The sequence below is a fragment of the Callorhinus ursinus genome, unplaced genomic scaffold (genome assembly GCF_003265705.2).
Source record: "Callorhinus ursinus isolate GAN/ISIS: 27379988/994484 unplaced genomic scaffold, GSC_fseal_2.0 scaffold20, whole genome shotgun sequence".
NCBI classification, from domain to species: domain Eukaryota; kingdom Metazoa; phylum Chordata; class Mammalia; order Carnivora; family Otariidae; genus Callorhinus; species Callorhinus ursinus.
This window is the reverse complement of record NW_027397082.1, coordinates 7,061,240-7,075,195: the sequence shown is the minus strand read 5'-3', so window position 1 is coordinate 7,075,195 and position 13,956 is coordinate 7,061,240. Positions and strand designations below refer to the sequence as shown.

Genomic DNA, 13,956 nt, shown 5'->3' with positions numbered 1-13,956 from the left:
ATTCACCTTCTGGCTTCCATCCTTCAGGGCACAAAGGCTTCCTTGGGGTCAATGAACAGATCAAACCCTCTTTCACCACAGGGCCTTTGCATTTGCTGTGTCCTCTGGAAGCACTGCCTTTCACTCAGACACCTGCTGGGCTTACTCCTCTTCTTCGGTGAGGTCTCCACTCACACATGGTACACACAATGCCTTCTGTGACCCTCCTAATTGAAGGAGCAACCCAGCCCCACAGGCTTTCTCCTTACTCTGCTTCGTTTTTCCGCTAGCACTATGCCCTGTAAAAGTGCATTATGTATCTGCTTATGGTCTGTCTCCCACTTTCCACTGCAAGCTCCATGAGGGCAAGAAATCTGCTTCTTTACAGCTAAGTATTCCCAGTGACTAGAGCAGCTCCTGACACATGAGGTGCCCAACAAATATTTCCTAAATGAATGAATGAAATGTTTACAATTAAAATGCAAAAAGAGCTCAAATAGAAATGAAATGCAAACAAAGCATCCTGAAGAACATGGTGGATTTCTCAGCATCCCAGTTTGCCCCTCACCCCAAGGTCACAAGAAGCCACCGGGCTCTCTCGCACTGCAGATTCCTCAAGCCCCCCAGTCTCAGGGCAGCTGCGGCCTGTCTCAGGGGGTGGGGGTGGGGGTTCTTAGCTGGGTGAAGACAGGCTCCTTGAAGGCAGGAGCCAGGCCTCACCCTGCTGACAGCCTCCGGATCCACCCTACTCATGCTTTCTGAAGGCACACATGGCGACACAGAACGTTAAGTTTATTCCTCTGGTGTTTCTCAATTGGCAATCTAGGGATTCTTTGGAAAAATAATAAGTAAAGGGATAAATAATCAAACGGTGCATCAAGTTTTCTAAGTTGCAAGATTCATGTGTTGGGGAAGAGATGGCGAATATGTCTGATTTCTGATCTGGGGGCATCCTTCCATCAGATTCCGTGATCCAAGAAACCCACAGGTAATCATTCCAGGTTATGATGGTGATGATGCTGACTACGAAGAGTGGCCGGCAGTTTTGTTGAGCGTTTATGTGCCAGGGACTGTTCTAATCTAAATATTTCACTTATTCCTCACAGAAAACCTCTGAGGTGGATATCACTATCTTGAGTTTACAGATAAGGAGACATACTTTCCCCAGAGTTGTATGGTTAGTAAATGTAAGTCTGACTCCCAAACCCTGAAATGTTCAAAGCCTAAACTCTTGAGCGCTTGATGCTTTACTGCTCAAAACGGAGCCACTGGGAAACAGACACCTACCCCCAAACCCAAAACACCATAAAACAACTCACCTCCCCCTTGCTCGTATGACTTAAACATTAGCAAATTCTCACCGCCTTGTTCCAGGCCCAGGCGCTGTTCACCCTGTTCGGGAACTGTCCTTTTTCCTGTATTCTCTATGCAACGCTCCAGGCAGGGCCGGGCGGCAACTCCACAACCCAGGCCAACCAACCCGCCTTTGAGCGGCTGCAGATGCACTTACAGGCATATGACCACTAGGGGGCACTACATGAAAATAGATATCACTTCCTGTCCAATGGGCCGTTTCAAGGCGGAACTTAGGCTCTGGCATAAAACCCAAATTGGAAAAATGAGTAAATAAAAAGAACAACATATATTACGATTATGAATACATATAAGTATGATTATAAAACATACCAAATGTACATGTATTATTGAGAACAAATTGAACAGGATCACCCTGTTTTCACGGCTTTTCTTCCTCTAAGGTCTCAAAGCCCTTGTGTGGATGTGTTAGGTAGTGTACAGTCTGTTTTAACCTTGGATTGAACAGCTAATCGCAGTCCAGTACTTGGGTAACATCTCTTCGACTGGACTCAAATCAGTCTGTAGGGGACTAATTTTTAAAAATAAAAGGGGAAAAGTTTAGAGTGAGTTGAACAGGCCAGAGGAAAGAGACCAGAGCCCACGCAACCCAGGTAGGGAACCCCCAAAGCTGGAAAGGGATGGGGAGGACCCCGAGGGGCTGAGAGGCTATGCTCCAGCCTCCAGACCATTAATGCTGGGAGAGCATTAACCAGCCCCAGGAGCCCAAGGAGCCCAAGAGCACAGCGAGTGACCACAAGAGCGGCCGTCACTTGCCGAACATTTACCACGAGTCTGACTCTCTAACTGCTTTAGATTAGCTTACACAGCTTTGTTTTAATAGACAACAAATGATCTAGATACTCTACAGATATTAACCTTTAACAGATCGTTTATTTAGTCCTAACATCCTGTGAGGTAGATTCGGTCATCCTGTGATACAGATGAAGAACACAGGGTCAGAACAGTTGCCGCACGGCCAGAGTCATACCAGCAGCACGTGCAGTCCCCAGGTTGAGCCCAGGTAATTCGATCCCAGAACCCTAGCTCACATCACTGTGCCACACCGTGGTCTCGATCTCTCTGCTGATTCTGTCCTTGCACGTTCTATCGTAAGATGCTGCACACAGCAGCTGTCCTAAATGAGGGCCTATGTTCTCTTCCTCATGATCCCCATGACTGTACCTCAGTAGGTCCCTCACTCCCTCTGCCCAGCTCACAGAATCTCCCCTGACAACTCTGACTTCCTTCCCAGTATATCCACTCTGCTATCCCACCACCTGGTACCAGCGCTCCTTCATGCTTCCCGCTTGTCTCCTCTGGCTGCTCTTTTCTCCCACCCCTCTGCAACCTCCTGAGGCCAGGCATGCTGTGATAGGTTTCTGATACCTCAAAGCACCTGGTACGGAAGGCTGCAAATAGAAGGGAATCAAAAGGACCCTCTGACTTATTTTGATCCCAATCAGGCATGCTTATACACGTGACGAAAGAGAAGTTGTTGTACAATGCACAGCTTCTAGAATGTATTACCTCTCCCAGGCTCTGCCTCTCCTGTTTGTCATCATAGCCCGAAGTGTAAAAAGGCTCATAGGTAATAAGATCTGGACGTTCAATATCATAAATCGCCTTGACCTTGGGAATGGCTGCTAAATCCTTATAATCCAGGATTTCATTGTCCACTTTTGCCTGGCAAGGTTAAACAGAAAGCAAAATCACTCATTAGTCTCATCTCTTTGGGGAACTATTTTTAGTCATTTCATGTTCTGCTTGAAAGGTGAAGACCTTAAAAAGAGACAAAAACCAAAACATTTTGCTCAGTTTTAAAACCAAAAGCATTTTGCTTTAGGAAGTTGCCTATTTATACCATATATTAATCAAGTTATTTATTTAAAAAAAGTCATCAAAAACTTAGGAAAAAGTCTGTGTAGAACAAACCAAGTAGAAAAACCTGTAAACCTTCGGGATAATTTTCCTACATTTATTACAGAGATGGAGAAGCTCAAACAGATGGTCAAAAAGAATCCTCCCAGATGGCCAAAAACAAGAACTGCATATTTGATAAACTAACTATTTAAATATCTCTGTGGCAGAATTTAAGAATACTCAGTATCAGCATTATGAAATGTATAATTAATCCCCAAGTATCTATATCCAAGTTAGCCACAGCAATTTTTAAAGTCCTTCGTGGTATTACTGCATTTTATAGGTCATTGGCATCGACGGTCACATTTGTATATAAATGTAATTACCCGAAGGAAAACATGATTGAGAAGGCTGATCTTCAACAATGAAAACTGGATCTCATAACAGAAATAGAAATCATTTCGAATTAGTCTATTTAGGATTACCCACCCCACTATGACAGTCTGCTACTTTACCTGTCCCGGAAGGGTCTTTTCTGGAAATAAATACTTACATAGATAGTATGACCTGGGGAACCAGGGATACTGGAGCCTGGTCTGGAATAAATGCTTTCAGAGGAAGTCCTGGTAGGCTGTAAAATAAACAGTGCCTTGTAAGATTTCAGACCATGGCTTCAGAATCAAGACTGGCCTGAGTCCCTAGCATTTACTAAAAACTAAGCTGGTTAGAAAAAGGTTTGTGACTTTTCTGAGTAAGGGAAAACATAACCTAGACAGAGAGGTAAGGGAGAACCCGCTGCGCAATCAGCCTTGAAAATGCATTTGGGGACTTTTCACCTTCTCCTCCTCGCCCCCTCCGAGACCTTCTCAGAGCTCTGCCTTCAGGCACATTTCCCTCCACCTCTGATGCCACAGTCCCAGCCCCAGTCTCCAGCTCCGCTCATCTGGACTATTGCAATGACCTTGCCTGAGGGCTTCCTACTTCCATTCTTGCCCTCTTGAAATCCACGTGGTACCCAGTGACCAGAGAGATTTTTTTTTTTTTTAAAGATTTTATTTATTTATTTGAGAGAGAGAGTGAGAGAGCATGAGTGGGGGAGGAGCAGAGGGAGAGGGAGAAGCAGAGTCTGCACTGAGCGCAGAGCCCGACGCGGGGCTGTCCCAGGACCCTGAGATCATGACCTGAACCAAAATCAAGAGTCAGACCCCTACCCAACTGAGCCACCCAGGTGCCCCCAGAGAGATCTTTTTTTTTTATTTTCACAGAATATTTTTTATTACTCTACTCCTTGTACTATGTATGAAAACAGTAAATTTTTAAGTCCAAGAGAAAATTCAGAGAGCCAGAATTCACTGACTGAAACATCCACCAAATTTCTTAATTTAAAATTAAAAGGTAATTTAACCATAGGCAGCATCAGGTAGACTAAACTCCCATACCGGACCCCTACAAAACTAGGTTTTTGTCTGTTAGAGAAGACTCTTCTTGCCAGAACTGGTTCCCCTGCTCAGTAGGCTCCAGAGCGGGTCACCATATTGCTCGCTGGACCCCTGACAGCTGTCTGTGGTCTGCTAAGTGGCGGAAGGCAATACGACTAAGCCTCCAGCGCCGCTTTACACCACATGGACGGGACGTCATAACACACCGATGTCGGATTCGAACAGGGAAGCTATCCTGGGGATGGGCAGCAATTTCTCCATCGGCCACTTCCCGAAGATCTTTTGGCAAAATGGTATTCTTCCTGAGTGAACTGATCCGTAGCCTCTCATCTGCATATTCATAGGCCATTTTTCGTCTCTTCACATCACGCAACATTTTCCAGTCTAGGTAATAACCTCGAACTTGGCCTGAAGGTGATGAAGGAACCATCTGCCGGACGGTCTGTAGCAGAAAGCCCAGCGTGGAGGTCGCCATGTTGTCCCCCCAGAGAGGTCTTTTAAGAACAGAATTTGGTCACTACTCTGCTTTTGGCTTCAGCGACCACTTAATGTCACAAGTCCCAGTGCCTCAGGGTTTTGATGCGGCTCTCTCCCACCCCCTCACTTCCCACCATCACCTCATGGAACATGGCGCACGTCGCGGCTTCAGGGTCCTTCTCCTGTTTCCTCTGCCTGAAATGCTCCAGTCCTCAGTTTTACTTGATTTTCTTTTTGTCTTCCTCCAGTTTTGGCTTTAAATATCACCTCCTCAAAGAAGCCCTCCCTTATCTTTCAATCCAGAATGGTTACCCTTATTTTCCGTCCAAGTCATTCTTAGTTTTCCTTCATGAATAAAATTTATAATTCCAAGTGTACTTTTTTTTTTTTTTTTTTTTTTTTACATCTTATCCCCTCATTAACTTCAGTTACCATCTCTGCCCTCACCGGATTTATTTTTCTGCCACTGTGTATGCCCGCTGTTTTGCAGAGGTACGTAGAAGGCACAAATATTTGTTCAGGGAATGAGCTAGGATTTATTATTTGTAAACACTCAGTTTGTGGATACCTGGCTCGTGTTAATTACGAGGCGTGAGCCTAACCACACAGAGAGTCACTGAAGTAAGGTCAGCAGTCAGCCGCTGGGAAAGATAAAAGAAACTGGACTTTATAATATATGCTGAGAGGAGCCTGAGAGTGAGTAGTGGTGAGAGCAGTGGGAGGGCTAACTGCCTCCCACTCTGCCTGGCACATTCGGAAAGCTCTGCCAAGAAAACCAAAGGCCTAGTCTTGAAAGACTGCTCCCCTCTGTACAGATATTTCTTGGAGAGGAAAATGTGTAGTTCTAGGTTAGGAATTGGATCTTTCCTCTTCAGTACTTTTTCCTACTGATATTTGGCATCTTGATTGTGACTATAACAGAGCCAAAGAACCTCCTAAAAATCAGGATGTTGCACCACTATGTATTCTCATGTGAAAATAACTGAGAGCGAACCCACCAATTCAAGTCAGACAGTGATTAGACTCACTCTAACAGGGAATTCACTGGAGGGCTGTGATGTATGGTTCTTGTGTCTTTGAGATACCAGGGGGGAGGGGGCTGGAGAACTCACACTGCGCACAGTGGACGGGTGGCAAGCTTGTCGCTTCTGGTCCCCCTCCCCAACACCTGCCACACACAAGTACTTTCTTCCTAGACTTAAATTTTCCAATCGCATGCGTATCTCAGTGTGAGAAAATTCTAAATTCTGAGTCTACTGGGAAAGGAAGGATTCACATAATAATGCTACTCAAAAAGTCCAACTCCTTGATTTGTGTCCCAGTCAGAATAGAGAAGTGACACAACCAAAGTGTGGTCCTCCTTTAAAAAGAGATGCCACCCGCTAATAAAATGGAGCCAGTATGCCTCTCTGTGGGGTAACGATTAACTACAGGTAGTCCTTCCGCCTCAAGTGGCCAGGAGCGAATATGTGCCAACCCAGTATCAAAATGCAACCTGGTGGATGTGAGGGCGATCTGGCTGCGACATCTGTCACCCCATTGATCGCCAGGGTTGATTCGGCTGATCTGGCTGGCTAGGCGGGTGTCCCCTTCCTCCCTCACCGCTCCATGTGCGTCCCTCCCGAAGCTGCGCGCTCGGTCGAAGAGGACGACCTTCCCCGATAGAGGAGAGGACCGTTCTTCGGTCAAGGGTATACGAGTAGCTGCGCTCCCCTGCTGGAGCCTCCGAACAAGCTCTCAAAATGCAACCTGGTAAGGAACAACACAAGAATATGAGTGACAGCTAACACTGGTCATCTGCCTACTATGTAGCCCGAGCTCTTAGCCCCTGCACTAGAATCTCCTCCATACTGTAAGCTACACATGACCATTCCTCTCTCATCAACATAGCTATGGGACAGATGAGGTGAAAACAGAAGAAAAAATTTAAGATCAACTAGCAGGAGAGAATGTTCTTAGCTCCACGAGAAGCCTGCAGTGGCTCCGTGTTGGGGTGGGGAGAGGGACGAATGCAAGATACACGTCTTCAGGTACTGTGTTGCTAGGACAAAGCCCTGCTCTCATTAACAAGCAGCTAGGACATTGTGTGAAGAGCCAGAGAACACACTGAGCCTTGGGGTCTCTCCCACGTCACTCATCCTATTTTCACCAGATACGGGTCAGAGATACTTTCTGCCTTCCCTGTCACGATGCACCTGGGGATGGCTCTGAAGTATTTTGTTCCCTTGTGTGCTGCACATGCAGATCGGAATGTAGCTGCAGAGCCACGTGAACACAAGCCCAGGATGGGGTCTGTAACGCTCTCTTCCAGTGAGGAGGAACTCCACGGAAGGAAAAGGTCCCTGGGCTGAACCAGCCTGTTTCCATTCAGGCTCTCTGTACCTTCTTTCTTCACCACATGGGAGGATCTGTGAGTTCTGCAGGCTTCCTCTGAAGTATTCAGCTGGTTCATGTACAGCATGACTATGGCAGAGCTAACGTCGTTAAGAGTTATCCGACAATCTGAAATCTTGTCAAGTCCCGTTTCGTTCTTCAAGGTTTTCAGATCTGAACCACCTCCATTTTGCATATACCGGCCCCAGGTTCTCTGATTCTAGAATAAATATTTTGGATTTTTGTAGTCAGACTGTGTTCAAAGTCAAATCAGCTGGTTACCAAATCTGACTGACGGTGCTCTGGCTCTCGTGGAGAGACCCGTCTGCCGTGAGCATCTTCAGACCATTCAGCACCGGGAAATGCTCAAGATTATCTCTTGGAGATTCAGAAGTTGCTCTTTGTTTCATTGCATTTACTGTGGCTTGCTTTATCTTCATTCCGATCCCCTTACTTAAAATCTACTTCCATAGGCATCTTGCTTATGGGTTGAGTTACATCCTTGCTTATTTTCTTACAACGGCCCTTCTTTGTCCTGTTTTCCTGTCTAAAATGGAGTCATGGGATAAAACACACGACTCTGTGTAGTAAAATAGAGGGGGGTTAGAAGGCTGGATTTGGAGTCAAGTGATTTAGTTCAAATCCTGGCTCTCCTAGTTGTGTGACTTTCTATGAGTTTTTCTTTTTCTTTCCTTTCTCGCTTTCTCTCTCCCTTTTTCTTTTGACCTCCTTGAGTTTCAGCTTCTCATTTCTAGAATGGAGCAAAGGGTACTAAGACCTAGTTCACAGGGACAAAGGAAACAATACCTATAAAGCTTCAAGCACCTTGCCTCGCACAGGGTGCGCACCCATTTTCAGCTTTCTCCAGACACTGGATCTTAGACTGGATTTCTTCATCTGTTAACCTCACACAAGTGAAGGAGAGTATGGTCTCTATCTGCTCTTCATGACAGAAGAGTCCTTTCAAATGTGAGCTCCAGGGACGAGATGTCCATAGAGCCCTCTGCACTTGTGTGCCTTCCCGTAAGGACTCAGATACGTGAGGCCATTTACCACAGTCCACGGGGCAGCAGTCAGCTTGCCTAATGCCCTTCCCCTTCTTGAGAGCTCTATGAAGTGATTGTGTATCCGCTCGAGATGGTGACTTCCTGCGCAGGTCTTAGCTTTACTGATTTATGCCCTTCCCATGCGTGATGGCAAAGACCTTGCACAGGCCTCTCTTAACTGCTGGAAGGGTTCGTGGTGCGCTGCCTCTTCACCCGTGCTCAAGCTCAAACAGCACACACGGATCGTTTGCTTTTCTGCCACAGTCCCAAGGACTCCCGAAGTGTATGTGCTCACCCGGCGGAGGTTAGAGGTCCCTCCTTCATGAAGATAATAACATTACTTTTTAAAACTCAACTATTAGTTTGGGTATTTTAATCTTAAAGATTTGGAATTTTACATTTCAATTTGAAATATCTAGAGTTCTAAAAATGTTGCATTTTAAATGAACAACTTTATTATTAAAAGAAATCCTTTTGTTCTTCCAGCTGTTTCTCCCCTTCCCCCATTAATAAAAAACTTGCTGAGGGTCTCTGATGGCCAAGACGCTTCAAAAGGTACACAGCTGTCTTCCAATATAGCAGCTCAAATCCACTCCAGTTGAAACTCATTTAACCTGAAAAGCAACAACTCACTGCCATGCCTTCCCTCTTTCAAATCCCACTGACTGTTTCTTCTTTACATGAACTTAACTCTAGTGTCACCCTGCTGGGCTAGAACAAAGTTTTACAGAGGATCCACATTTCCACAGATGATCCTTATATGCAATTATTTAACCTACATTACTATTTCAATCCATTCTCATATCTAAGTTAACAACAGTGACCCAGTAATTACTGAGTTCAATAACCCAATGGGTCAGCAGCCTTTGTGAGCCTCTATGAGAGTTATGATGAACAAAATTACTCTCTTGCTTATACAGTTGACCCTTGAGCAATGCCAAGGTTAGGAGCATTGACCCACTGTGCAGTGGAAAAGCCACATACAACTTTTGACTCCCCCCAAAACTTAATTATCAATACCCTACAGTTGAACCGGAAGCCTTACTGATAAACATGAACAGTTGAATAACACATATTTTGTATGTTATATGTATTACATACTATATTCTTAAAAGAAAGTAAGTTAGAGAAATGTAATTAAGAAAATCCTAAGGAAGAGAAAATATATTTATAGTACTGCAGTGTATTTATGAAAAAAAAATAAAAAGTGTATGAGTGGACCCACCAGTTCAAACCCAAGTTGTTCAAGGGTCAACTGTATTATAAGTGAAGATAATTTCTAATATTTATCCTCAAAGGTGTGCCCACTTCTACAGAGAAAGGAAACGGGATCTGTTATTAAAAGCAGATGCAATTTACTTATTTTCCTCTAAACACCTTTTCCCTCATGCCTTATGGAAAAACCCAACTCGAAAGCACAGTTGGAAAATTTAGTTCTATTTTTTAGTGCCATCTTTGGCAAAAAAAAAAAAAAAAAAAAAGGCGGGGTAAGGGTGGAGAAGGCACAGTAGATATAGAAAGGATTATAGACTGGCTGTGATCTCTCAAAGTATTTTGCCAATACAATTAGGCAAAGAATTTAATCCTTATTTTGGCAACAGGGGGAAAGGGAGCTTCAGGAAGAACCTTCTATTGCATGTGGTTGTCCTCGCTCACTCTCTCATCGAGGGGTCCCCTGTGACTTACATTTATTTCCCCAGCACGTTCATGTACCCACTTTTGATTTCAAAAAGGTTTTTTATTTTTCTCAAAAAAAAAAATCAACAAGGAGAAGTCTCACTGAAGACAAGTAGTTTGTTTCAAGAGAAAAAATGGCATTTGATACCTTACAGTAGTTGCTTGAAAATACATGTCTCTGTTTTCTGCATGAAATCTTTTTTTAAAAGTCCTCTACCTTACAGCTGAGCTTTCCCTCTATGCCTTGACTTGGTCCATCTGTCCTCCCATTCAGAAGGCACAGTCACAAAGTGAGAATTACACTGAAGATATTTTTTATGCTTCCACATAGCGCTCATCCTTCTTCAGATACTATTAAAACACTTACCAGAGCTCTGCCTGGTGAATAAGCAGAGAAAGAACATTTTCCATTTATTTTCATTATGGGTCACCATGCACATGAGGTCCCTTCTTGGCCAGAGAGCACTCTGTTGCCCCCGCCCTCCCCCCTCTCAGCAGGAGCAGGGGTGTGACAACTACCCATCTAATTTGCATTCCTCCAAAGCCACGCTCTACAAAGGGAGAGAAACTACAAGCAACTGGCAACCAGATGGGAAAGAGCTGATGAACCCCCAGGGGACAACTGCCCATATAAGGCGATTGGCACCTTATAGGAAGTGCTGCTGGGATTGACAGTACCTGCCTTGGGTTTTTGTTGAAGTTCACCAGACAAGGTGGTGATAATAGCTGCAGAAGAAGGAATACTTTTACAATCTGCACACATCCCATGTTCACTGCTAAGCCAAGAAAGGGTGAAATTAACTCCTTTGGAGCAAGGGGTTTTATGTTTCAGAGGAAGCAGGAGGGGCTCACTGGCACACCGTCCCTTCTCTGGAGAGTTTCACAAATGCCATTGGCCTTTACCATGGCTAAGAGCCTCAATGTCTTTCCAGTATAAATATTAACCCCTATACATCCTGATGAATGATAAAAACACACCAAAAAGAATAAAATATTCAAATAAAGTGAAAGCCTAGAATAAACCGTATGTATTGTAGTGGTGTTAATAAAACAATAACATTATCTCCTTGTACGAGACATATATAAAACCTCTAATTAGCTCCTAAAAAATATACACACGGTATATGTTTGGCATATTATAGCTTTGCAAATGCATACATTATAAAAGTGAATGTTAGTTTCAAAAGAAAAAAAATCTCATGCCCATTTTGTATGGCAGTCCATTCATGCTTTAGCCTCCAAAGGCACATTAGAGAAGCTCCTTTTTAGAATATAGCAAGTGATCCACTGTGGATTATAATAAACTTGGTCCTGGGAATATCATCTGCTTTGTCTATGATGAATTATAGCAGAAATTACAAATGTTCAGTGCTGAGTTTTACCTCCAGACAAAATTCACTATTCATATAAAACTTTTCCAAGTAGAACTGAATATGTTTTTCTTAGATAATTCTACTTCATCATTTTTTTTTACCTGTATCTCAGCCTGAGGAAAAAAGGAGCAAACTGCAGAATATAAATAATAAAATGACTTTCCTCCTATCAATTTCCTCCGTGACAAAACCAGGGCTTACTTCTGGGGCACAGAGGGCTGAATGTTCCTGCAAAGAGTACAGTTGGTTTACCTAATAACTAAAAGGGTTTGATATTGCCTGGTGAAATGAGCGGCTGGTGCAAGGCATCTAAAATATCAACATATCTGTGTGACTTGAGAATTGCCTTGGCGTTTCCAGGCTTCTTAAAAGTTCTGGTGAGCTGTTCCTCAATGGCCAATGGGTGAAGGGAGACCTTGTCAAATGGCCTGTTTCTCTGCCAGGTCCCAAGCTGTTTACAACTTTCTGTGATGGAGCTGAAGCTGACTTCATTGATATCTACGGCTGGATAATGGGAATCAGATGTCCCTTCTGAACGAGGATAGGAAGAGAGTGGTTATTAAAAAAAGAGCTCTCTCTCCTCTAACCCACCACTACATAGCTAAGAGGCTCCCCATCTTTTAAAACTTAAGGGTCTGGACCAAACCAAAGAATCTCACACCTGATGACAGTATTTTTGTTCAAGTCATGAAAATGCATCTGTTGGCTACAGCCTCAGGCTAACAAGAGAGAATACTATTTGAGTTATAAAGTATATTTTTGGAAAAAGGACCCCAAAATTATGAAAAAGCAACTTCTTGCCAAATAGGGGTCCTAATCCTGAGCAACACTCATTTGCAGTGGGGACCATCTTCGGCTGTTCCACTGGATTCATGAGACTATAACTTCACTGCATGTGAAAACTCCGTCACTGGAGCTGAATGAGCTTTAGGACAGAATGAAGATCATAATGACAAATACAAGTTGGGAGTGTAACCCAGTATCATGGACCAACACAACGCCCCCAAGGCCTGGAATCAGCAATTAGGTCTTGCTGCTGATACCTGGGGAGCGCCGTGGGCTGACCTCGTTCTATAGATGAAGAAACTTAGGGGGCTGACGTCTAAATGTATATACCTCTAACTCTCTTCCAAACCATTTAAAGAAAGAAGGTAAAGTTTTAATGAAAGTACACTCAGCAACTGTCGTCAGCCTTGGCGCTGTCCTGGCAGGTACAGACAAAAGGTGTACGCACAGAGCCCAGACTGAAGTGTTATGTTGTAATCTTGAATTGTGGGCAGGGCTTAAAAAATGGGTTTTCTCTGGGCCAAGACAGGACTGTGAAAAGTTATTATAATTTAACAGGCTTCAACTGATTCTCAGAAACCCCTGAAGAAGGTCAAGTATGCTCCCGGAGCACAATCTCCTGCTTCCTTGCTCCTCTGGAGAGCTGGCTGAGTCCTCTCCTGGCTTCTGGACAGTCCTACAGGTTATGCTGCTCTCTTTCTCAAACACATCAGACTTAGCCAGTATGCAGTGCTCCCTTCCTGTCTTCCTAAGCTCCCCTGTGGTGCAGTGGAAAGAGCACGAGTTACGAACTCAGCAACCTGGCTTTCAATCTTCACTCCTCCGCTTACCGGTGGGCTAACTCTGGGGAAATTACTTAACTGTGGTGGGTCTCAGTCTCTCCACCTGTAAAATGGGGGCAAGGACCTCACAGGGATTCTTAGGGGGAGCACGTGACAGTATATTTAAATCCCCTGGCCTCTGCAAAGTAGGTGCCTGGTCCCTCTCATTTCCTTTCTCACTTCACTATTGCTTTCTTGAGCCGAACTACTCCCTCCCCAAGCACTGGGCTCCCCTGGCTCCGTGCTGCTCCGCGCCAGCCCCACCCCTTTCTCATCATCTAGGCAAGGGCTCATCTCAACCAACCTCCACAATTCAACTCAAAGGCCACTTTCCCCGGGAAGTGCCCCTTCAGATCCTTTCTCTCACGTGATGTTCCCAGATCTATGAAATGTTTCTACACCATTTTATAAATTATTTATCCATCTTCCCTGCTAGTCTAGGTCTAGGGCATCCAGCCTAGCACTCACTGTACCTGGGTGCCCGGCAATATTTGTTTAATGAACAAATGTGTAAATACAGGACCAAAAGGGGAGCTTCTAATGTGCTCACTTGAATGATGGTAATGCTTTAGCCAGTACTCTAAATGAAAACAATACTCAGAAAACAGCCAGAATCAGAATGTGAGATGCACTCTGTGGGGTGAGAAAAAGCATCTGCCTCTGCAGGAGCCAGAGAAGTTATGTGGGAAAAGCAGCACAGAGAGGACAAGCGACAGAAGCCTGGGGCCAGGACAGCGGCTGGAAGCCTCAGCCTAGACACAGCGCCAAC

General features: G+C 44.5%; 1 protein-coding gene and 1 pseudogene across 13 annotated transcripts in view; both read right to left on the bottom strand.

Moving 5' to 3' along the window:
* Positions 1-13,956, bottom strand: part of ABLIM1 (actin binding LIM protein 1) — a 300,260-nt gene that overhangs the window by 37,960 nt on the left and 248,344 nt on the right. For all 13 annotated transcript variants that reach the window (XM_073904157.1, XM_073904155.1, XM_073904161.1 and 10 more), the window contains 2 exons: positions 3,749-3,826; positions 2,863-3,018 (listed from right to left, as the gene is read on the bottom strand). In XM_073904157.1, the coding sequence (XP_073760258.1) occupies positions 2,863-3,018; positions 3,749-3,826 (234 nt within the window). The remainder of the gene's footprint in view (positions 1-2,862; positions 3,019-3,748; positions 3,827-13,956) is intronic.
* On the bottom strand, positions 3,834-13,944 carry LOC112830712 (small ribosomal subunit protein uS14m pseudogene; annotated as a pseudogene).